Source organism: Hemibagrus wyckioides, linkage group LG17, assembly GCF_019097595.1.
Source record: "Hemibagrus wyckioides isolate EC202008001 linkage group LG17, SWU_Hwy_1.0, whole genome shotgun sequence".
Taxonomy (NCBI): Eukaryota; Metazoa; Chordata; class Actinopteri; order Siluriformes; family Bagridae; genus Hemibagrus; species Hemibagrus wyckioides.
In genome coordinates, this window is record NC_080726.1 from 10,473,315 (window position 1) to 10,499,262 (window position 25,948).

The 25,948-nt window shown below is 38.2% G+C and overlaps 1 protein-coding gene across 9 annotated transcripts in view; it reads right to left on the reverse strand.

Annotated features, from left to right (window-relative positions):
• cadm2b (cell adhesion molecule 2b) overlaps positions 1–25,948 on the reverse strand; it is a 162,898-nt gene that overhangs the window by 4,821 nt on the left and 132,129 nt on the right. For 5 of the 9 annotated variants that reach the window (XM_058412889.1, XM_058412892.1, XM_058412887.1 and 2 more), the window contains 6 exons: positions 22,570–22,722; positions 21,730–21,867; positions 13,825–13,986; positions 11,482–11,572; positions 9,627–9,805; positions 3,513–3,536 (listed from right to left, as the gene is read on the reverse strand). In XM_058412889.1, coding sequence (XP_058268872.1) covers positions 3,513–3,536; positions 9,627–9,805; positions 11,482–11,572; positions 13,825–13,986; positions 21,730–21,867; positions 22,570–22,722 — 747 coding nt within the window. The remainder of the gene's footprint in view (positions 1–3,512; positions 3,537–9,626; positions 9,806–11,481; positions 11,573–13,824; positions 13,987–21,729; positions 21,868–22,569; positions 22,723–25,948) is intronic. The other 4 variants (XM_058412888.1, XM_058412894.1, XM_058412891.1 and 1 more) reach the window with 2 other exon arrangements.

The following is a 25,948-nucleotide window of genomic DNA, read 5'->3' on the forward strand; positions in this document are numbered from 1 at the left end:
ATTCCTCTGGTCTGACTCAGCCCTTAAAGAAATATGACCAACTTTAAAAATGTCTGAGCTTGCTGAGGGTTAATTTGTCTCTCGGGTTTAACTTTGAGCGAGCGGATGTTGGTGAACTCCGTCATCTCTGGAGCTGTGCTGAGTAATTGCCACCTGGAATAATGACTTTCCCCTCCCTGCAGCGACCACTGCAGCAGCAATAGCCCTCTAGTGCCTCTAGTGCACTCGCTGCCTGTCGTGTTCTCCGTGACCCCTAGCTTCTAAGGACGCTATGAAATGTCTGCTGGTCATTTGGTTCAGGGTGTTGTAGGTGTTTGGCACCTTTGGTCCTGTCCACAACCCGAGCGTGATGTTTCAGTGCTAATGTGAGCATGTAAACTTTAACTATGTGTCTTTACTGTGGTGCTAGTGCGCTCTCATTAGTTCACAGTGATGAATGTGTCCTGCTGCTGCTGCACTTGGCAAAGTGACCCTGAGAGATGAGAGGAAAAATGGCTTCTGCAGTGCCATATTTAACACCCATATAAACCCATTTACTTCAATTAACATTTGGACTTAGTTTTAAAGATGATATGGTGACTGGACATTGTTTTTGAGTAAGTGCTGATAATTTTGTGATGTTTTAGTACAGATTTTTACAAATAAACCACGGGTTTCTTTTGAAAGTTACATTTTCTCAACAGTTGAGATTTCTTTCACATTCTTTCCCAGTTTAGTTATTTTGCCAGCGTCCCACCCATCAGCTAGATCTGATGACAGCTAGCAACTGGGAAGGTGAAGGCAAGCATGAGCTTTCAGAAACCAGTCACAGCATCTTTCTGAACTGTTGAACTTGGAGAAGAGCACTAACAATTGATTGTTGTTTTAAAATAATATTTTATTGTGCAGCATTTGGTAGCAGAGTGTGATGGTTTGACATGAATACGAGCCCAATAATGGGTTATTAATAATGCTTTTTAGTTAGGTTTAATTCTTCAGGTTAAATTTCTTATCATGCTTACATATAATATATTGTGTGTTATTGTGTGTAAATTCAATTATCACTGTTTATTGCTGTTACACCATAACATCTGGTGACCTATAAAGCTGCTTGTTGATATAAATACATAATTTATGCACAGGAACAGACTCAAAAGCTTTATGTGTTAAAATATGCACACTATACTCCTTTAGCCTTTGCTCATTTTCTTAGGTGTAATAAAAAGTGGACTGCCTGGGTGAAAAGCCAAATCAGACAATCTATCTACTCTGTATTCTTACACATGCATCCACCCTGGACAAACACTTTTATTTGAAAGTGTAATAGGACTGCAGTTTTAACAGGTTAGCAATGACTTTTGGGAAAGTGGGAAACTGATGTCCTTAACCACTGACATACTGCATATCTACATTATCAGCTTCCAGTCAGCTGCTGTAAAAACTGTTTTCAACTATTTTTAATGTCAAGTTGACATTATACCCGAGTCAAGTGATGGATTTGTATTGACATAAGGTTGTGTTAGGATTAGGACCAGCTGGTACAAACAGTCATAGCTGGGCTAAGCTCTTGCAAAATAAATAATATGTGGCTCAATATTTGTCATCCACATGGCTTAAACTGGATTATTGTTTACTTTTAAGAAACCAAGAAGAACAGCACCACCAATGGCCATGAGGAATAATACAGTGAAGTTAAGCCTGGGCCTGATTTCTTTCTAGCTCAGAATGTAGATTCATGCAGGGTACCACTGACAAGTTCAGTCCATTGATGCACGGTAACATGTTCAATGGATTTGATGGGCTAATTTACTTAGGGCTACTTCGTTTACACATTCGTACATCATTAGTAGGAATACATGAAATATAGTAGCAACAATATTATAAAGAAGCTATGTGGATTAATGATTTTTTTTTTTTACAAAGCCTTTGAAAGCAAACACTGTAAAACTTACAATTACATGAAGGGACCACAGAATCCAGAGTTTTAAGTGGTTTGAATGAAAGAGGTTTATGCTTTTGAAGAGACTCCATGCTGTAAGACTAAACCATAACGGTTTCTTAATACTGAAGACAGAGTTGCTGATAAACAATAGAACAATTTAGCCCTTTGATTCAGTATCATGACCAGACATCACTTGCTATGACAACGTCTCAGTTAAATGTTCATGTACATAAACATTTATGAATGTTTACTATAAAAGCATGCATATATTTGAATGAATTTAAACAAGTGATAGTTTGATGTCAAACAAAATACCAAAACACTTATTCAAATTCATTCAAATGTATGCATGCTTTTATAGTAAACATTCATAAATGTTTGTCATGATATTCTAATGAAAGAGTTTGCCATAATACAAAATGTATAATGTGAGAATCAACTTGACATCGAAATTGACAGATCTGAGGCCTGTTGGAGTAAGCCTTTATGAATCATTATGTAGTTTTACATGGCTTATGAGATTTAATGTAGTCCAATGAACACCAGAATTATGGGAAGTGAAATTTGACTTTCCCTTATTGTGAACTTGAACTCATATACTATAATAATAATAATAATAATGAGGATTTCATCTGAATATTTACACAAAAGAATATATTTTTACATGAATTAAAACTGCAAGTCTATAAAGGAATCTATTACCAAAAAAATATCAAATGTAAGCAGCTTAAATATTTTGTTTCCATTCAGTAAATTCAGTCAAAAAAAAAAGATCTCAAACACTCATGTACAACATAATAGTCTCTGGGAAATAAGGTGTGGGTGTGATTAGATCCTAAAAGCAAATTATAGTTTCTAATTATTTAAATAAATTCTCTTCACAGGCTAGCAATCTCTACAAATCCAATAAGATTATTAGACCAGAATATACCAGAGTTCTTGTCATAATATAAGACATAACACATACACAAACATGGTAGAAAGAAATGACTACAGGGAAACATCAATGGACCAGAACAAAAGACACGTAACGCTGCATATAGCAGAACAGAATCACTTTTTCAAGGACAGTGCCATGCACACGCTGATGATATGGAAACATGCTGCGACTCCTACATCACTTTTTCTTTGTGTTTCACCAACACCATTTTATACAGCTTGTTAGCTCAGTGGCTCCATTTCAAGTCCTAGTTCTAAGCTTAGTCCATACTATATGAAATGTAACAAGACAATATGAAACTGTTCCTGCTGGGAAAGTCTATGGAAGCAGTTACCGGATACGACTATTTGTTTTATGGATACGAAACCTATATTCTATCCATTCCTTATTGACACAATCAAATCATGCTTTTTGGAAATCTTTTCATAGCTTAAGCAAGTGTTAATCCAGGATAATGGACTGATTTGCCGGCGGCAGAAGCTTCTGAGTTTTGAGGGCCTCTCGTGGGAGTGATTGGAATGGAGCACCATGGCCTTTCTTTACGTCACCCCAAGTGCTCCCATGCAAGGCAATGACCCCAAGCTCATGCTATGAAGAAGGTTGAGTGGCCACGTCTTGCAATGACCATACACTGAACGAGGCGATAGTTACCTGAAGTACCTGGTAAGTTTTTGGCTGTTGCCATGGACGCAGACAGAGAAGGGCGACAAGGGAAGACGTGGGTGAGGAGATCAGGAAATCAACAGTGGTGACACACACATATAAACACACACAAACTTAAGAATACTAATGAGGACAGTAAATATTAGCATGCTTTCAGAGAATTAGAAAGCACATGGCAGGTTGGGACAGTAAAGAAACTACAAGCACACTGAAGAATGCTATACAGTGCATTGTCATTGTAGTGCTTACCTACATTGTTAGTGACAGTTTATAGCTATATAACGTACATGCATATAGTAGCTTTGTGGTGAGTCCTGTGAACAGCTTTTCCCATCTGAGTTGTGGATATCCTCAGCTCCTTTCAAAGTTATCTATGGCCTCTAGGTTGCTTCTCTGAATAACCCAGTCACTGACTTTCGGTGGATGGTCACTGTTTTGCCATTCCATCTTTAATAAATGCAGGACATTCAAAGGTTTAATTCCCAAGCCCTAACTGATATCTTTCCAGATTTTTCTCCATGACTTGTTTGACAGTTCTTCAGGCTTCATGATGATGCATGTTTCTATTTTTTTTTCTAACAAACACGTGGGCCTCCATGTGTACTGCTGGACTCGATTCAACTAATTATATGACTTTGGATGGCAACTGGTTTCTCCAGAATGAATATAGGAGTTTCCCAGCAACAAGGATGAATAATTACACAATCACGACCTATTACTTCAGTGTTATCCCAGTGAAGTCCATTTCTTCTGCAAAGGTATATATTCTTTGATGATATAAGATGAACTAGCCTACAGAACCAGAAGGACTGATTGTTTTTTATCTCTTTTACCTTTTATCTTTTACATCTAAGACAGACTGACACCTGGAATTTTAGCTTTTATCTCAGTATAGCACCACTAAAAACCTTTTAGGCCAATTTATATGCTCAAAAAAAAGAAGATAGTGTGATGTTAAAAGGTGGAGGTGATGAAAAGTGGCAGCAGCCATAGAGACAATGTGAGAAAAAAGAAAGTGATTGTGAGAGAGAGAGAGAGAGAGAAAAAGACAAAGAGAGAACACATATAGCTTAAGTGATTCAAAGACAATATATCTGATCCAGACCCATTTGCACTGCAGACTGTGTGTCTTCCCAGCAGTATTAGTTTGAACCTCTGAGCTAGGCTTTACACCATCTTGCACACACTCCCAAAAGTATAAGTTTACTGAAACAGTAATATTCGTTGCCTCTTTCCCAGTGAGGGAGGCCTTAAATGCTCAGCTCTTCCATTTTTAATGAGGATGGATATAAGCAAGTTTCCCTGGCTTAAGCTTCAAATGAGGTACATTCAGATCACTGTCTGTTGGGTGTAGTGTTCTTCTGGGACGTTCGCTTCATTCAGGTTACTTAGTTCCTTAAATAGCTGGATCTTGTTAAAAAAAGAAACAAAGAAAGAAAACACCATAGTTTCTGATCTTTCGCCAGATTTTCTGTGTCTGAACACCATGGAGATGTAACAATTTTCCTGATAAAGAAGGCTGTGTGTGTGTGTGTGTTTTTCAATAGAATACAATTTTCTAAATGTTTGTATGGCTCTCTGTGCAAATAAACACTACTCCTTTTAGGCCATCTCTACAGTCTAATTAAAAGAGGTTTGTAGTGCAACTGAGCGAGGACATAAAGTAATAAATATTTTACTGTGGAAGGCAATTGTTGCACTGTTTTTTCAACCTCCCAAGAGACATTAAATGCTGATGCTGACTTGGAAAAAAGTTGAAGAAGAGTTTCAGACGCATATAGCAGCACAGTCTGGGTGTACACATCTAATGGCTGGAACATGAGCCTGCTGAGATTGTCAAATGACAATGAACTATATTAGAGATATATAACCTTTAAAACATTTTAAATCCCCTCTGTCACTAAAGATTTGATCCTTATTATCCCCAAAATATAAACGTACAGTAATAGAGTTCAACAATCTATGTGATAAACAAAGAAATTAAGCCTGATGTAGTGGAGCAGAGATTCGTCACCTCTGTAAAAAAGAAGAGTTGAGCTAATCTTATGGTAATGTAAATAATTTCTAATACCATCTTGGTAAAATCTATTTGATGTGATGAATCACACCAACAGGCAACCTGAGGCAGCTGCAGGAATTCTCCAAACCCCTCTGCTTGTAAACTTGATTATTAAATTCCCTTTTCTCTGCTTTAGCCACAGTAATTCCCAGGGAGCTCAGACATAATTCATACAGTAGTTCTATAGCATGTGAAGAGTGAAGACATTATCTACTAAACTAGTGTGCAATTTGCACAGTTAACATAGCTGGTATTTTTGTGTCTGTCTGTCTGTCTGTCTATCTATCTATCTATCTATCTATCTATCTATCTATCTATCTATCTATCTATCTATCTATCTATCTATCTATCCATCCATCCATCCATCCATCCATCCATCCATCCATCCCAAAATCTTGGGCCACTTGGCCATCATGCCTATATGTGCATTTTAAATATCCCATTCCAAACATAGTAACCTCTTTGCTTTTATATAACCTCCACTCATCCCCACGAATGTTACAGCATCCAAACACATCATATACAATTGTGTGTCCAACAGAGTTATGGTCAGGTGTCTACAAAGTGTGTCTAGCTTTCTGTGTAACAATGTATATTACATTTGCTAATCTGTAACTGTATTGCTAGGTGCATTTGTTAATCTATGGGATCTAACTGCTGTGTAAAAATGCAGATTAATTTTGATAATCTAACTGCACTAGTTCTAAACCAGTTCTCTAGCTAGCTATGTAATTACTGTACATTTCATACTCAAGTAAAGGTTGAGTGAAATATGAATGGTCAGAGGCAATGGCTATTAACTGTTTATTTCTGAAATGATTTAAGAAAATCCCACTGTATCTCATACATCATTGTGCTTGGCTTTAATAGTGTTATAAACAGACTGTTTTTGTCATTTAGTCTTTCATCATCATGTGTCACAACTCAAACTCACAAACAAGGAACCCTGAAAAACTACACCTAGTCTAAACACCTCGTTGTTGTTAGTAAAATTAAAATTTCTGACATGAACCAATACACCAATTTTGAGATCTCAACACATAAACTGAACTCTTCCCACAATGGGCCTCATTTATCATTTTATCGAATCATTTATTAAAGTTGAAATGTTTTCATGGGCTAAACTGAAGAAAATATTCCCACCAGCATTACAAAACTTTGCTGCTAAATGTTCTTCATATTCAAGTACATCTGGTAATAAATGCCAAACATCCATTAATTGTATAAAAAGAATATTAATAGCACAGCTAATTTACTTTTAGTGACAAAACAAAACTACATAAAAAGCATAAAATGACAAAAAGATTAAATGGTGAAAGAGCTTCTTCTAACTTCAGTGTGTACAAAATTGTCCAGTAATGCAGCTCACCCACTGCAGCGCATCAGCTACCACAAAGTAACACATCCTGCTTAAAATAGCTTGTTGTTGACTCTTTGTCTTTATTTATGGATTAGTTTTTAAAATGCTGTTTTAGAAAAAAAATCAATGCACTTGTATGCACAAATGACATAAATAAATTATTTAAAATTGCCAATTATATGGTTTGCTGCCTAGCAAGTTTAGTTATATAGTTTTAGTATAGCTATAGTTTTAGTGAGTCTCTTTCTAAGTAAGCTTACACAAAGGGGCTTGAAAAATTAAGCCCAGAAAATGGTGCCTTCATCACCTAAATCTCACTTCAACCGTGAGTGTTGAACATCAGACAGCAACATTCATGTTTGTGTGATTGCAAATTCATGTTTGTATGATATAGCACAGCTGATTAAGCGTGATGAATAAAAACTATACTCATCAGGCTTTTTAATCCTGAAAGGATGGATGGAAAACAAAGAGATGGCAATCAATAGCAAGTATCTAATTTCCAAGACTTAGCATATGGGTCATTTGGGAGTAGGTAAAGGGAAGAAAATCCTATCCAGATGACACATCTTACTATATTGCATATGTTAAGTGTTCAAGGTCCAATTTCTGTGCTCTCATTACAAAAGGTTATTGGTATTTTCCACTGTCCTGGGAGCCGTTTCCAAATGGAAACCCTGTCATAAATATCAGCTTTGGGAAGCTAATGGTGCACAGTTTGGGTTTAGAATGAGTCAGGCTTCAAATGAACGCTGCCATCTAATTTTCAAGCCATCATGTGCTTGTCCCTCTTACGTCATGTTCCTCCTTACAATGATAGTCTCGTACTTTAAAATATTCACACAGTGAATGCTATATCTTTCACATGAACTGTTTATAAAAATGTATCTCAAAATGGCGACCTGGATTTTTTAGTCTCTTTTCCATTTTCTCAGATTTTTCAAGCGGTTAATAGTTAAAGGATAATAAAGAACAAATTTCAATTATAAATTCTATCAAGAGTCATTGCAAAAAATGTCCACATTGCTATTATTGCTATTATTTTGCCCATGCTCTTTATATGCTATCATATAATATCCATCAGTTTACGTGGTTAGATTGTGATGTTTACCACTGGTAGGCACATAAAAATGCTGAAATTAAATGGAGATGAATAGTGCCTGGGTGACTTCAGATGACATTTATTGCCTCTTAGCAGTCATGCCATTAGCAAATTAGCTTCATCCAAAGGCTGGACGACTCAGTGTGTGTGTGTGTGTGTGTGTGTGTGTATGTGAGAGAGAGAGAGAGAGAGAGAGAGAGAGATGAAAAATGTCTCATTGGCACACAGCAAGACATTCAGATGAATTAGAAGCAAAAGTAATGAGTAATGTGAATGAGGGCCTCTCTCTCTCTCTCTCTCTCTCTCTCTGTTTCTGCCTGATGAGCAGACGATAAATGCAGCAGGATGTGCTGGCTTGTGGAGGTTAGATGAAGTCAAGGGTGAATCGTTTTAACTTTTACAGATCACTGAGATGTGAGTACACTGTGCTGCTCTCCATTAGTGAAAATAACCTTTGGCTATGACCTTTGCTGGGTTTAGCTTTTATTTTTTGTCTGTTCCCTTCCCTTTAGCTATATTATTCCACACATTATTCCACACACTTTACTTCCAGCAAGGTTCATTTATTGCCAAAACGGAAATATTGTGTAGAAAATGAAGATAAAAAAAAGTATCATTTGGAATCACTATGCAAGGAGGAGTTTTTAAATTAAATTGAAACCTTTCATCATTTGTGACATCTTTAGAATTTCACTTAATATTTCTTCCTTTTTAGATGCCTGAGGTTTTAGTTAAATTAGTTGGATTGATTTATAGGTCACATTACAAGAGATGGTACAAATGTATCCTAATGTTAAGGCATTTGTTTAAAAAGCAGTATAAACCAGATATTGCTTGCTATTCACCAGGTTGATATGTTGTCTCTTCAAAAAAAAAAAAAAGAAAAAATCCTACGAGAGAAAATCGCACCTCACAGAGAATGGCCTATGCCACGAATAATTACCTCACAGAGAATAATGACCTTTGACTAAAAGACGGAATGGAAAATGCGGTAAACATATTAAATCCTGAGCACAGACAAATCACGAATAATTTCCCCATCTTTGCATGACTGCCTATATTGCACTGACATATATGATTGACCCAGCCGCTGGTCTGTGGCTGCTAATTTTAAATCTATGTCCACGGGTAATATTTTTTACCTACGTCCCAGTTTTATCTTGACAAATGTGTGTGTGTGTGTGTGTGTGTGTGTTTGTAGCCTTAATTATACGTTATATCTCACACAGCACCGTCTGCGTCTGAGGATCAACTGATATCTCAGCCTCACCATTAAATACTGCCTCCGACAGCACTTTTCCCTCTTTCCATATAACACAACACTAAACTGGGTCAAAATGAGTTATGAGTTATGCGTGCATTAAAGCGTGTGTGTGTGTGTGTCTGTGTGCATGTGTATACATCATTTGTGTGTGCTATGGTCGATTGAAAGACTGTAAGTAAGACAGAACCAAGGTAAACAGCAGAATGCTGAAATGACACTTGAATAAGAACAAGTATAAAAACACAAAGATACAAAAAGGAAACCATCTTTTTTCACTATACTGTATGGAACTGTTAGCATTTTTTATAAGAACTCACCATATACAAACAGAACATATTCATCACTGTTGGTCCCAAGATGGTTCCTTGCCTCACACCGGTATGTGCCATTGTCTGTTTTGTTGAGGCTTGTGATGATTAGTTCTCTGCCTTCCACGATCATTCGCTCGACGTCAGGAAGCACACCACCATCTTTTGTCCATAACACTCGGTCAGGTCTACAACAATGAGTATTAGCACATTTAGTTCCAGTCTTTCATCATGAGAAATGAAATGTACAGTATAACTTTACATATTAATAATATGTAAACCCTTAACACATCTCTGGTCATTATATATATATATATATATATATAAAACTAAGGGATCAGGAGCATGGGAGTATATACAGCCAATCATGTAGCAAAAGAGCAACCCATAAAACCAGCAGTTACAGATAATGTGTTTAGGTTAATGTTGACATCACACATCAGAACAGTGGAACAAATGTCATCTCAGCGTCTCTGGGTGTGGCATATTTGTTGGTGGCAGATGGTTGAAGATTGGAAAAGCGTCATTTGGTATTTTTCCAGTCTTCAACTGTCCAGTTTTTGGGGAGTCTGTGCCCACTCTAGCCTCTGATTCCTGGCTTCCTTGGCTGACAGGAGTGGAACCGGATGTGGTCTTCGGGTGTGGTAGCTCATCCACCTCTAGGTTTGGCATGTTGTCTATTCTAAAGATTGGCGATTTGAGTTACTGTAGCATTTGTGCCAGCTCAAATAAGTCTGCACAAATAAATTTGGCCTTCTCTATCGTCTCCCATCATCAAAAAGTTGTTTCCAGCTGCAGACCTGCAGCTCACTGATTTTTTATTTTTCAGCATTCTGTGGAAACTCTAGAGACTTATGAAAATCACAGCACATCAGCAGTTTCTGAAATAACAAAACTACTGTCGCAGTGATCAAATTTTTCCCCCCATTTTGATGTTTGGTGTGAACATTTACTGAAGCTCGATTGATCTGTATCTACATGACTGCATGAATTGTGTTCCTGCAATGTGATTGGCTGATTGGATATTTGCATGAATGAGTCAGAAGCTACTGCTAAATTTTATATGCCAGCATTTTTGACAAAAGTGCCAATTTACAATAATGCACTAGTTTTAATCTGTTATTGTTTCGAAAGCGACTTGTATGGCAGATTCTCCACATTAATGCTTTTAACATTTTTTGAATTATACTTACTTATCATTTATTTACTTAAATTTATGAATTTCCGTGGGAAGTTTTCTATTTGTCAGCAAATGACAAATACTATAAAAGGCTTTAACTTTCATTTTCCATGAGACTTGAAGCTACATTTGATAACATCAGACATATAAGATAAAATTTATGTATATAAACAAATTCAATGCACTGCATTTAACACACATTAACATTGTTAGTTGTTTTTAATCACACTTTTAGAATTGATTTGTTCCAGATTTTATATTAGAAATTTCATTAGCTGTACTGAATACTGCATCATAAAAGGCATTATTGGAACAACCTGAGTGCTTGGTATAATGAAAGCTTGCTTGTTTGAGACCTGCATACGTTTGATATTTAAAGCTGCAGTAAAAGTTACTGTCTCGCCCTTTTATTATTTTTTCGGGTGAGAATCTTCTAAAGGTCAGGCCTGTGGCTTGGAAAGGTCACAGAATTCACCATGCTTTTACAATATCTCGGTAATTATTTAAGATTTACTTACTAAATATAGGTCTTCTGAATATCAAGGGTTTTGATTTATTATAATACTTTTTTATGTAGTGGAGAAAAGCTGCCTGTCATTCTCAGGAATTATTTGTTCTATTTAAGCTGAAAACAAAATAAAGCAGTCAACAAATGAACAGCCTCTTCACTAGTGATTGACTTACAGGGGGTTGCCTTTAGATGTACACTCCAGTTTGAAGTACTGTCCTTCCTGTGGTACGATTAAAGAGGGAACAATCTCTACCTGAGGTGCATCTGTGATAGAGAAAAACAGTTGAATTGGAAAATTAGAATTTGGGCAGTTAGACCTTATATTTTTCATTCATTCCTTTAATTAATCGTGGAATATTGCCACTGTAGAGAATGTAGAGAAAAACAAATATATATATATATATATATATATATATATATATATATATATATATATATATATATATATATATATATATATAACAAATATGCAGTATAAATAGATTAGATGTAAGAATTAGATGGAAGATCATTTTGAAATAAAATTTAAAAAATTAATGTTTTCCATTGACACTTATTTACAGGTTTATTCTTGAAATTCATTCAAAAGTGATGTTTTACTGCAGATTTGAGAGACAGATGGCCCATCAGGTGCCGAAATCTGTCACCTACTCAGCCAGTCCTCTGTCACAGTCGTCACACCCAAACCACCCCAACACCCCCAACCCCGTGTATAATCGGAGAACAAGAACGAGTATAAATGTAAAGAAAGCTTCTAAACCTATTGCAACTGGAACCCTCAAACACTGTACTGATCAACTGCCATAATTACAGACATATTCATCCATCCAGCCATCCATTGTCTATACCCGGTTTATTCCTAATTAGGGTCACAGAGGTCTGCTGGAGCCTATCCAAGTGCACATTGGGCGAAAGGCAGGGGTACACCCTGGACAGGTCACCAGTCCATCACAACAGACATATTCAACTGCTTATCAAAGCTGAATACTGTTCCAGATTGCTTTAAGAGATTGATCATCCTCCCAGTCCCAAATAACCCAAAGATAACTTGCCTTAATGATTACAGACCAGTAGCTTTCACCTCTGTTATTATGAAGACCTTTAAAAAATGGTGATGAGATTTCTTAGATCCAGAACTCTTCTTGATCCAAGCAACACATCTCTAGCTGATGCAGTTAATATTAGGCTTTACATCGTATTAAAACGCATAGTCAACCTCCCTACTCATCCTGAATAACTCATCAGTGAGCAATAGCACTATGATTACACAGGATCTGAAATGGTAGATCTATACATCATCCATCAACTAGAAATCTCAGTGAAGGATGTATTTCTTTCAGGAGTTGATGTTCCATCTACCCCAAGCTATTCTGGTGCAATTCTATACTGCCACTATAGACAGCTTCCATACGTCTGCCATCACTATCTGGTTTGGTCCAGCCTCCTTCAGAGAAAAGAGGAAGCTGCAATGCACTATCAAGAAAATCACAGGCTGCGGTCTGTCACCAATTGAAGTCCTGCACATCATCAGGACAAAGAGGCAAGCAGGAAGAATAATCAGTGACACTTACCTCCCACCCTGCTAATTACCTATTCCAAAAACTACCATCAGGAAAGTGATTTCGCTCCCTGATAATAAAAACTGCACAACACTGAAGCAGCTTCTTTCCATTGCCAATTTCTATTATTACGCAGGCTGCAGCTAGGCAGCATTCAGTAATCACTACTATGCTGACCTGCCAGTAACAAGCAATTTCACACTAAATGCTTTACAAACAATTATATTCCTGGTTCTTGCACTAGATTCTTGCATTTGTTACTACAAATTTCTATTTGTACTATTTATCAATATATTTCTTATTATTTATTTTGTTATCGCTATATATCATAGCTATTAATTATTACATCACTCTTCTTCTTATTATTATTGTTGTTATATTAGGAGGGTAACTAATTGTGTTGTGTCCTGCTGTCTGAGAAATTTGTGTTGAATGTATTGTGTTGTGAATAAACAGCAAGAAAAATTCATAATACATGTAAATGTATATGGCGAATAAAAATGATTCAGAGTCAGCTACAGTAAATTATATGAGTAAATTAAATAAGCATTAAAGTCTATTTCTTTCTTTCTTTCTTTCTTTCTTTCTTTCTTTCTTTCTTTCTTTCTTTCTTTCTTTCTTTCTTTCTTTCTTTCTAGATAGATAGATAGATAGATAGATAAATAAATAAATAAATAAATAAATAAATAATAGTCGAAAAACACAATTAAACTGTTTCATGCAAAACATATTTTCCACTGCAAATTTCCATCTGGTGCTATTTTATACCCAATTACTTTTTGATATAAAACTCAGTATTGTTTTTGCAACATTTTATATTATGGCACTGTTAAAACTTGCTGATTAAAGTAGAAGTTGAGCTGCTTATCTGAAAACATTTCTCATCTAGATGCTTATTATAAGGCTTAGGGAAGTTGGAAGGCTTTCAGATAATCTCAATCCCGTGATGTTACTCACAGTAGACCTCCAGCACCTCTGTGACTTGGTGAGGAGTGGAGTTCAGGGCAATGTGCTCCACGCTGCAGGTATATGCAGCTCCATCATCTTTCTGGTCCACTTGGAGGTGTATGGTGCTCTTCACTGTGAAAGACCTGCCTGTGGCATTCACCTCTTTCACACCTGAAACAACACACCAATGAGAGCATGTCAGAGTTCTGCCCCAGTTTATAGCACTCTTTCTTTAGTCCCTGCTTTACAGACCACATTGATTCCTATTCTCTTATTTCTTTTGTCAACAGAACAAAGCAGCAACTTGCAAGTCTACAAACCCACTGGGGCCTGGTCTGAAACATTTCAACATTCTAGTCAGACATTTCTGGAAATGTATTATAAAGTCAATGGGAAAAAAACCAGGAATGCGAGAAAAGCACCACTGACAATTTCCCACTCGTCAAAGGGGTGTAGAAAAGGACACTGATACAGAACCACTGTCCAGGATTTACACCAGAGACATTCCTATCCACTAACCATGAAAGCCATGGCTCAGCAAAATCATGAACGGCTGAGTGCAAACAGTCCCCTGGAGGGTCTTCGCCAAACAGTTCACTGCACAGTACTCGGACCTGCCCTCCCTCCCTCTCTCTCTTTCTCTGTTTCCTTCACACACACATACACACCCCACACACATGCACAAATCTCCCCTGTCCTTGAAATTGTCATCCAAATCTCGTCTTTGCCATCTAAACAAAATATTGATTTTATTTCCGTCTTTTTTTCCCTCCACACTCTGGACAGCTTTCGCATCTAGATAAGCATTGGTAAACAAGAGCCATCCAAGTTTGGTTCTGAGTGGGCAGCTTGCCTCATGATGCCTACATGTATTGATTCACCTTCTATCTATAGGTTTTGAAATTGGTTTCTTCAGTTAAATCTCCAGCAATTTGTCAAAAGAAATTCATCAATATTTCTTAAAAAGACAGCTTGACATTTTAGAAATGAATCATTTTAATCTATGTAACCTCAGACTTATTGAACTCACTATGATGTTTGGTTCTGTTAGTGCGGTCTGCCTGACTTAGACGTACAATAAAGTGAGCATTGAACTCAACAGGAATATGGCTTAATACCTTAAATATCATATATTCACATTTAACGTTTCAGCATATTTTCATGTCAGTTCAATTTACTGTATATTCATTTGCATTTTAATTATTATTTGTGATGATTGATACATTAATTTGAGTAGAGAGAGGCACGTGAGATGGCACGAGGATAAACCCTTGAAAGAAATCAGGGTAATAAGGGAACTTTTAAAGTCAGTTGGTTGGATTATCATTACCGCAGACAATAGAGAAAAGACAACCAGGACTACACGTGTTGAAAGGGTGCAGAATGTTTAGATAATATTTTTAGTAGAAATTCTGGGAAGAGATTTTTTTTTTTTTTTACACAAAAGTGAGATTATCCTTTGAGGCAGGAAAGTGAATGTAAAAAAACATACATGCACAATTTGTAGCTGAATTAAAGCTTTTCAGAAAATGGCAAAGTTTTCAAAATTTATAATGTCTCTATTTTTAAGCGTCATATATTCATAAAACCTAATTCAGAATTAAAGCTTTAAATTAATGTGTGTTATTTCTTCTTGGTAGCTGTAGCAAGTCCGGAGCTCAAATAGACTCAACTGAAACTTGAGTATAACAATGATTAAAGGCAGTGTTATCCATTGAAAATTTATTTAAAACACACAATGACTTTAAAAGAAAAGAGACTAGACATCTCCATCTCCATGGAGAAGGACTATTGGTCGGCCTCTGGGAAATTCTGGCAGACCGTCCGACGCCTCAGAAGGGGTAAGCAGCTCTCTGCCAACACTGTTTACGGTGTGGGTGGAGAGTTGCTGACCTTGACTGGGGATATCGTCGGAAGGTGGAAGGAATACTTCAAGGATCTCCTCAATCCTACTGACACGCCTTCCATAGAGGAAGCAGAGGCTGAGGACTCAGAGGTAGATTCATCCATTACCCAAGCTGAAGTCACTGAGGTAGTCCAGCAGCTCCTTGGTGACAAGGCGCCGGGAGTGGGTGAGATTCGACCTGAGTACCTTAAGTCTCTGGATGTTGTGGGGCTGTCTTGGCTGACACGTCTCTGCAACATAGCATGGCAGTCAGAGACAGTGCCTCTGGACTGGGCGACCGGGGTGGTGGTCCCTCTTTTTAAGAAGGGAGATCAGAGGGTGTGTTCCATCTACAGGGGGATCACACTCCTCAGCCTCCCAGGGAAAGTCTATTCCAGGGTACTGGAGAGGAGAGTCCGACCTTTAGTCGAACCTCGGATTCAGGAGGAGCAATGCGGTTTTCGTCCTAGTCATGGGACACTGGACCAGTGCTATACCCTTCACAGGGTGCTTGAGGGTTCATGGGAGTTTGCCCAACCAGTCCACATGTGTTTTTTGCACTTGGAGAAGGCAATCGACCGTGTCCCTTGTGGCATTCTGTGGGAGGTGCTCTGGGAGTATGGGGTCCGTGGAACTATGTTAAGGGCTCTTCAGTCTTTGTATGACCGGAGCAGGAGGTTGATTCTCATTGCTGGCTGTAAGTCAGATCTGTTCCCAGTGCACGTTGGACTCTGGCAGGGCTGTCCTTTGTCACCGGTTCTGTTCATTATTTTTATGGACAGAATTTCTAGGTGCAGCCAGGTGGTGGAGGGAGTCCGGTTTGGGCACCATAGGATTTCATCTCTGCTTTTTGCAGATGATGTTGTCCTGTTGGCTCCTTCGAGCCAGGACTTACAGCATGCACTGGGGCAGTTCGCAGCTGAGTGCGAAGTGGCTGTGATGAGGAACAGCACCTCCGGTTCTCGACCGGAAAATGTGGTTTGTCCCCTCCAGGTTGGAGGGGTGTTCCTCCCAGGACACGCTGGAGGGACTATGTCTCTTGGCTGACCTGGGAACGCCTTGGGATTCCCCCGGAAGAACTGGAGGAAGTGGCTAGGGAGAGGGAAGTCTGGGCATCCCTGCTAAGACTGCTGCCCCTGCGACCCGGCTACGGATAAGCGGGAGACAATGATGATGATGATGATGAGACTAGACATGAGTGTAAGACGATATATTTCACATGCTCTGCTTAAATGCTGACAGCATCAGAGGAGCAAACATGCAGATAATTTATAATGAAATTAACTTTAATCAGCAATAATGAGTAAAAAATAAGTCATTTTGAGAGACATTCTAACACTGAGACAACAAAACAATATTTTTGCTACATTTACTCATTAACATCATAAATGTCATAATTGATGGAAACAGGCTTCTGCTACAGTAATACCTGCCCTTTGGTTATATTCTTTTAAAAGTTTCATTCCCAAAGTCACTTGAAGTCTCTGTAACTTGCAATGAAGTTGCAAAATTCATCATTTAGCATACACACCACCCTCCATTTTGCAATTAAATGGAGAAAAAAATTACATTTCTTCTTCATCGTATATGGTGCTCAAGCTGTGATGTTGGTGCTACGGAGTAGAAATGATCGTCTACAATAGATTTGATCACAGACTTTTAACTGCATAAAACATAACAGAGCTAAAACTCTATTTGGAATTAACACTGATACCGTTAAATCTCTGATCAATCAGCTGGTATAAATATTGATATACTGCATGCATCCATTTTCTGTACCCTGGAGTCTATTTCAAGCAGCTTGGGGCACAAGACAGGAGACACCCTGGACAGGGTGTCATCGCATTGCAGTGCACTCAATCATACACACACACACACATTACAGACAAATTTAGAAATGCCCGTCAGCCTACAACACATGTCTATGGGGGAAGGAAAGGAGTCCCTAGAGGAAACCCCTGATGCACAGGGAGAACATGCAAACACTGTGCACACGATGAATCACTCTGTGAAAACTCCAGAGGTGCAAGGTAAATGTGCCAACCTCTAAGACACTATGCCTCCCTGCCCTGGCATACTGTACTTGGTGTATAATAAAGGTAACAAGTATATTTTGCTAATATAAAAAGTAAAGGTCATGAGGCTGATGCTAAAGTACAGTAAGCAAATTCACAGCACCGACCTTACTGTAGCAAACTGTTAAAGTCTTTTACTCGCTAAACTTATTTATCATAACTGATATTTACACATACATATTTAACAAGTCGGTGCATTGTTCAAGCTTGTGTTTGTGAATATTTATTCATTTTATGCTATGTTGTTTATTCTATGTACTGTGAACAACTGTGGAACTGTCTAAAACACAAGCTGCAATTTTGCACCCCACCTCCGGAACAGACCCACTTCACACTTTCTATTTGAGGATCGATGTCTTTGAGGTCCTCCAAAGTGTCTTTTATTACAATATCACCACCCACTGTTATGAGTTACACCAGATGACAGAAAAAAATGTGTGGTCACTCGCTTGAAAGAGAGAGAGAGAGAGAGAGAGCACAGTGTCTTGATGACTTATTCCACAGAGCTGTTTTAATTAAATACAGGCAAAATACCTTGCAGGACTGCTTTGTATAATGAGCAAGGTAAAACTGGCACAACTAAAATTAGCATACAGGAAATGCTCGTCTAATTGTGTGCTTCTCCCTTTGGGACCCGTCTTGAGATATCCTAAAAGTTTTTGAAATTGCTTACATATACTGCATTGCAAGTTTGACCAAAGTTTAAAATTATTCTAGATATCGAAGCACAGTATGTGCCTATCTATAGGACTTCAGATATATCACATTCTCGAATTTTCTGCATCCCTCTGTGTCAAATTTATTTAGGCTTTGACTATAATGCTACAGAGCATATCCTCTCCTCTACACCAGATTTGATCACGGATTCTTTTGAAAACTAGTGAGTGACATAGAGGCGGGATGTGATGCTGTGCTGGAGCATAGTGCTGGCATTTTACTGCATGGTACGTGAACACAATTTCTGAGTCAGGAACGCTTATCTAAGTCTCAGGCCATCAGTTACTCATGCTCCATCAACCATTCGCCTGCTTAAACCCTTAGTGAAATGCCTAGACCATATTTCGCCATCTCCGCAGGGTGGATGTGCCCACTGAAGTGAAAATAATTCCTATCCAGTGCCTTCAACTTTAGTGTAATGCACTAAAACTCTGTTGTAATTTGACTCATAAACTCACATAAATGGATCAAAACTTTACCTTGAACATGTGGTCGATGGTTTCAGAATTTCAGAGTTAATCTAAGTAAATCACCGGTGCAGTTCTGGACTCAACTATGCAATGTTACGCTTCCCAGACTTTATACTCAGAATTTTCAATGTCATTGTCCTCATTAGAGCAGAAAAAAGCAATGGGTTTCTAGGAGAAGGCCCTGATTTAATAAGGCCCCAGATAACATATTCTAATTTGCATGTTTGCATACAGTTAGTGGGAGTGCTGCAGGTGATTTACGTCATTCATAAATGAGGTAACATGAAAAGTAGGAGGAGGAACCCATATATAAATTAAAGGTTTTTGTGCAATTTGTACTTGGCTGCTGCAGCAAGTCCAGGAATCAGAGACTCTAGTAGGAAGTAAGTTGAAACTCAAATCTAACTGAAATTAAAGTGAGATCTGTTTTTTTCTAGACATGCGTGTGCATTTTAATAATAATGTAAAAGGAAATTAATTCATTTTCACAGGCTCTGGTTAAATGTTGGCATCAGAATTAAAAACGGCAGTACTGTACTATTGTCATGATTATGCCAAAATAAGCATTTGACTATGTTACCCATCAGCCCCTGCATGTCGCATGATCCTTTGTGTCACATGTCAGCCTGATGAGTACCTCAATATACACTATATGGACAAAAATATTAGGACATCTGAGCATTACACCAATGTTCACTTAGCTTTTCAGAACACCCCCCACCCCTTTTTTTTTTTATAACAAACGTTAATGCAGACTACATGGCTAGGTGCTTAATTTTATACATTTGTATCAATGGGTCTGACTGATACACTTCAATTCAATAATTAAGTATTTAAAAAGTGTACGTAGTTTCTTGTGTTACAGTGTCATTTTGTCATCTTTTTGTTTACGTCATGTCTTGTTTGCCTTCCATAACCTTGTTTATAGTCTCTGCATCCACAACTTCCTGACAAGTACATCTGACAAGTCAAAAGTTTGGACACAGCTTTTAATTCAATGTTTTTTGTTTAGGGATTTATTTTCTACATTCTAGAACAATACTGGAGATTTCAAAACTATGAAATAACACACATGGACTTAAGTAATCCATATTTAATGACAAAAAACAACAGTCCGTTGTTATTTTAAGACACGAAGGTCAGGTGTTCTGGAATAGTTCTCGCAAGAACAGTATTGTCAAGTGCATTTACAAAACCCATCAAGCACCATGATGAAACTGGCTCACATGAAGACCATCCCAGGAAAGCAAGACCAAAACTTACCTCTGCTGCAGAGGAGAAGTTCATTTAGAGTTACCAGCCTCAGAAATCACCAATTAACACCAACTCAGATTAGAGCCGTTATGAAGGCTTTACAGAGCATCAGTAGCAGACATATCTCAATATCAACTGTTCAAAGGACATTATTGTGTATTTCGGCCGCCTTCAGCATTGTTTTATAATGTAGAAAGAAATAAACATCAGGAAAGACCATGGAATTAGAAGGTGTGTCCAAAAGTTTGACTGGTAGTGTATATGTAATATGAAACCAGCTTTACTGCAGCAATAAATTATTATTCTAAGAACATACATTCTCATACATTCAGATTTTTTTATTATATTTATACATAATTCTGATTTATTTACTCAATAGTTTAAGAAATAGGCTTCCACAAAATTCATCTAATTTACATTTGTTGACTTAAGTAATTAAATTGTCCTGTGTGTGCAAAATTAATTGATTTGTATAAACACTACCATTTTGCACCTTAGGTATATGCATTAATGCAAATGTGATGAGTAACTACACCAATCAGCCATAACATTTAAACCACTGATTGGTAAAAGTGAATAGCTTTGATGATCTTGTTACAGTGGCATCTGTCAAGGGCTGGGATATATTATACATCAAGTGAACAGTCAGTTCCCAAAGTTGATGTGTTAGAACCAGGAAAGCCAAAAAAAAAAAGCAAGGGCCAAATTGTGAAGGCTAGATGCCTGAGCTTCTCCACAGTGGCGGGTCTTGTGTGGTGTTCCCTGTATGTAGTGGCTAGTACCTAACAAAGTTGTTCAAGGAAGGACAACCAGTGAACCAGCTACATGGTCATGGGCACTCACTGATGTGCAAAGGGAGCAGAGGCTAGCCTCTCTGGTCCGATCCCACAGAAAAGCTACAGTAGCACAATTTGCTGAAAAAGTTAATGCTGGATGTGATAAAAAGGATATAGGGCTTATGGAGTCCATGCCTCGATGAGTCACAGCTGTTTGGGTGGCACAAGAGGGACCTACACAATTTTAAGCAGGTGGTTTTAATGTGATGGCTGATTTGTGTATGTTGCTGTCCTATGTAGACCATCCGATTTTAAGAAAGCTTGCATGCTTTTTGTTAAACGTGGACATTTGGAAGTGTTACCCTAGCAATGCTATTTTGTATGTCTGAAAGCATGCTGGAGAATATCCAGTACACTCATTAGATCACAGTGTACTGGAGTAGTTGGTATAATGTTGATGAGCTCTCTTTTCATTATTCTCTTTTGAGAATAATGAGTAGGTGACCATTTCAGTGACAGCTGTTATGCCAGTTGATTACGTGCTGCTAAACCCCAAACCCCAAGTTTCTCCAACTGGCCTGTCAAAGTAATTGCCATTTTTGTGGAAATTGGAGTCATCCAAGTGAATAAATGTCAACCTTTTTGTTCAGTGCTCCCTCAGGACCAAGACTGGTGTGAAAATGTGAAACTATGCTATGTGTCAAATAGGGCTGAATTGTCAATGACCGTTTATATACCTTGCACCTCTTTATCATTTCTGAACCATCGGATGTCGGCAGCTGGTTTGCTTCCAGATGTTGTGCACGTGAGCGTGACATCCTCTCCTTCCACAGCAGGTCTTGTGAAGCCAGTGATTTCTGGTTTCTCTGGCACTCCTGGAACAAAAATGGTATGATATAAGTGTGTACAACATCCGCCTGGGATATTACACCTACCTGTTAGAAGAAAGCATTGTTCCCTGAGTTCTAAATGACCATTTCAAACTTACTTCCTGTTCATCAGAATATACACATGCACTGTGTCCTTGTGAAGGACAACCCAATTTGTCCTTGCCAACCTTAGCGTCTGTGCACATTCTGAGCCATGTACACTGCTTTTGACCCTTGCCCTGATTACCTTTCTGTGCTTTACCAAGCATGTAAATAAAAAAACCCCACATGCATCTTCCCAGGTAAACAATGCAAACTAATAATTTAAATTATGCCCCTTCGATAGAATGATGACATTTATTTCTAAAAATGTATGACACTGATTTTGAAATCTTGAAGAAAATCTCCTGCATGATGATCTTCAAACATCTCCCAAGTCATGTGCATTATGTATACAAATACAGTGTGTTTTTGGTAAGAGTCTTTAAGGATGTGTATATATTCAGATCAGGTGAAAGAACAGGCTCCATCTACTGCCTCCATCTAAAAACATGAAATATTCTCGCTTATTTTCTCATATCTGTTCCTGCGGCTGTTAGAGGAATGCTTCCATTAGGAGCCCTTAAGCTTTGTCAGCACCAGTTTGACTTGCATCACTCGCTGAAGGAGAGTGATGAGGATGAGTATGTGAGCTATAAAAACATTTACCCAGAACAGTAAGGAAGGCTTTGGAAGTCTTGATGGGCATGGTGAAGAGCGAACACGTGTACTGTCCCTCGTCTGAGAGAGTCACTTCACTGATGCTGATGGTCAGCTCCTTCCACGAAGCTCGAACCAGCTCAATCCGGTTGTCCCTCAGCGCTACAATAGACAGACATACAAATATTAATAATTCACATTGACCAATTAGTCAATACAGTGTCCCTAAAACAGGGTAATGTCTTGAACAGTCGGGATAGGTTTTATGACACTGGCTAGATAAAGAGATGTACAAGAATTTGTATTACTAAAGTTGAACTTTACAGACAAAAAGTGCTAATTACATATTGAGTACTGATACACATGTATTGTTATCTCTTGTTAATTAGATATGGTATTTCCAATTGTTGCATAATCTGCAGAGAAAAACTCTGTAGTAGTTCATTTGCTTCAAGGCATCTTATCATCAGGGCTGCTCAGTTTGAACTCCTCCACATTCCAATTTTTTGCAATTTAGCCATTGTGAATATAACAGCACATATTCTCAAGGGTCCTCTGAGGCTGAGGAGTCCTACTGATACAAAAAAAAAAAGACCAGCTGGATCCTCACTCTTGCTCAAAAGCATTATCATGTGCTTGTATAGTCTGCAGTTCAGAATTAAGAGCTCTTATTTCGATAACCTATAATTTCGTATAACCTCATTTCAGCTCCCTGTTGTGTCCAACAACTCATTGAGATTTCATCCTATGAAATGTATTGAATTTCCAGACACAGCTTTGTTTAATTGAGATTCACTCTTTCATGCTGTTCAGACATTCTAGTGCTGAGGATATCTGTTCAGAGATGTTCATTTCTCTGCCTGCATATGAAAAAAAGGGAAAAAAAGTAATTTGTGCAAACCCTTAAATGAGCATTAATGCTGTATCTCAAACAAAACAGAGCTGCATTTAAAACGACTGCTTTCTGAGGAATGAATCTGAGGCATGAGTCTGCTTGAATTCTGCCTAAGAATAGGGGGTTTATGTGAGATGGCAAGTGCTGGAGGGGGTTTTGGAAGCAAAGGCAGCCTAGGCAGATAAAGGCGAGAAGCGAGGTGATCAGGTGTGAGTGAGCTCAGCACAAGACAGAGCAGCATTGAAGCCCAGAGAGACAGAAACAGAACCCATCAAAGCCTTGGAGCAGATGACACACTTCCACTGGCCCACATCCTTCTATCTCCCTCAGACACAGAGAGACAAGGAGACAGATGAGAGAGTAGCATCCCTTGTTGTTTCCAGAAATCACACAAACACATGCATACACACAGAACAGAAAGTTGATGATAAGCCTAGCTGAGGCTCAAGTTGCTTGTTTGTGCTGTAGGCAACAGATAGCAGCTAAATGTGGAGGATAGTGTAAAAGATGTAGCATTTTATTTTATTCATTTAACACAAAGATAGCATGCTGGGCAAATGGTTAAGCAGAAGGTACAGGACTTGAGATATTTGATGGAAAAGAGCCTGTGGTAACAGAAATGGTCTACGGATTTTGTCAGAATTCCATGAATAGCTTAAAGATGTACCAATAAATGCCAAATCTTAGGATGTGTCTTGTTTTGACACAATGGGGTTAAGCTCAGATCATAATTGTAAATCCACTGATGAGGTATATATACAAAGGGTTTGAATAGCCCTAAAGACAACTGTTATCAATTCAACCCAGGCCAACCATAGCTGGAAAAAAACATTCCTCCCACCATAAGGATTGAAACGCGCAGACTTAGCAGTGATCTGTCATAATCTCAGTGAAATGCCAGCACCCGACAAAGCTCATATTTTTTTACAGAGCTTAAAGAAGTCAAAGTGATGAAATGGTTGGTATCAGGCATGCTCCTGATTTCCTCTGTGCCATTTACTGCATTGAGAGAACATCATAAATCCAGAGAGCTGACCTTGTGTACTCTACCCCTGTCTCGCTGCTGATGAAGGTCTCAGTAGTCTCAAATCTGAGCCACCAATACCTCAGTGCTCCCTTAGGCCGTGGCTAACAGGAAAACTACCTGATGCTGAAGCAGCCATGCACTTATATGCAGTATATTCTTCCATAAATGACCCCTTAAATGTTTTCCCTTCTCAGAGATTAGACATATTGATTTTACGTATAAACATTAAGTCCAGCATGGAATGAAATGCAACCTGTGATGAAAAAAGGTGGAGAATGGTATATCTATTACATGCTTATGAGCATTTAAAAAGAACAAATTATATTATAACAAAGTTATAATATCAAATGTGATATACCGAACCTTATCATCTTGTGAAAATGATGAACATCTTAGCTGAGGAGTGTCAAAGCTTCTCACTTTGGAATCTGGACTTGATTCACACTTGTGCTGCCAAAATCACACCAAAAAAGAGCCAAAGGAGGGAGTCCAGCAGTGTGGTGGTGTCTGTTCCAGTGCAGCTGGCATATTGGTCTTGGTACTAATGTGTTTAAAGAAGCCAAGAGCTTCCCTCTGTGCAATTAGACTGCTTTAACTGCTGGCTGCAGACGGTCAGTGTGTGTGTGTGCAGGAAGCGATGATTACTGGAATCCAAGCTTGTTGTTTCTTGCTGTAGACAGGATGCCGCTACCCTAAAACACTTACAGCCAGTCGGCACTTTGCTGCAGGTGGCCACTGATCATAGGTTAAACAAGATCCAAAACCATGGTGTGTATATCGGAAAAGGGATCTTGAAATAAATACGACATGTACACACACACAGCATATAAATACTTATATTATATTTACAATATTTAGATGTATATTTATTGGCACACAGAAAAGTACCTGTCAGGTTTGTAGTAAAAGACATATTTGTATAGGCAGCCTGGGGCCGCAGTGAGTATCATTCTCCAGGTCGATCCAGAGCTCTGATTACTGTCTGTGAGTTTCTCTTGTTTTCTCCAAGTGTGCATGCAAGGTGCCCTGTAATGAACTGGCATCCCATTTGAGATGAATACTCTTCCCTTGCTCACAGAGTTTCTGAGATTATCTCTGAATCCACCATAGTCTATCCTAAATTATAAAATCATTTCTAAAAGTTTATTTAACATTGATGGAAGGAATCTCCAGCACCAGTACTCAGTAACTCAATCAGATTAAAACTGTATATTTAAGTTTTCTCACAGAGAAAAGTTTTCAGCGCAGAGAACTTATCCTTTCTGTTTTCTTTCTAACAAGCTGCATTTTTATTGCCTTATTAACTTGTAGAAAAATGACAGGGAACAGGGAATGACTGTTCCGCTTCATGTTGGTCTGCATTACACCACCCCTGTTTGATTATTTTCCTCTAAAAGCAGACCCTGTCATGTTTTATTCCTAACTTACAGTTAGGTAACAATAACTAACGCAATAAATCTGACATA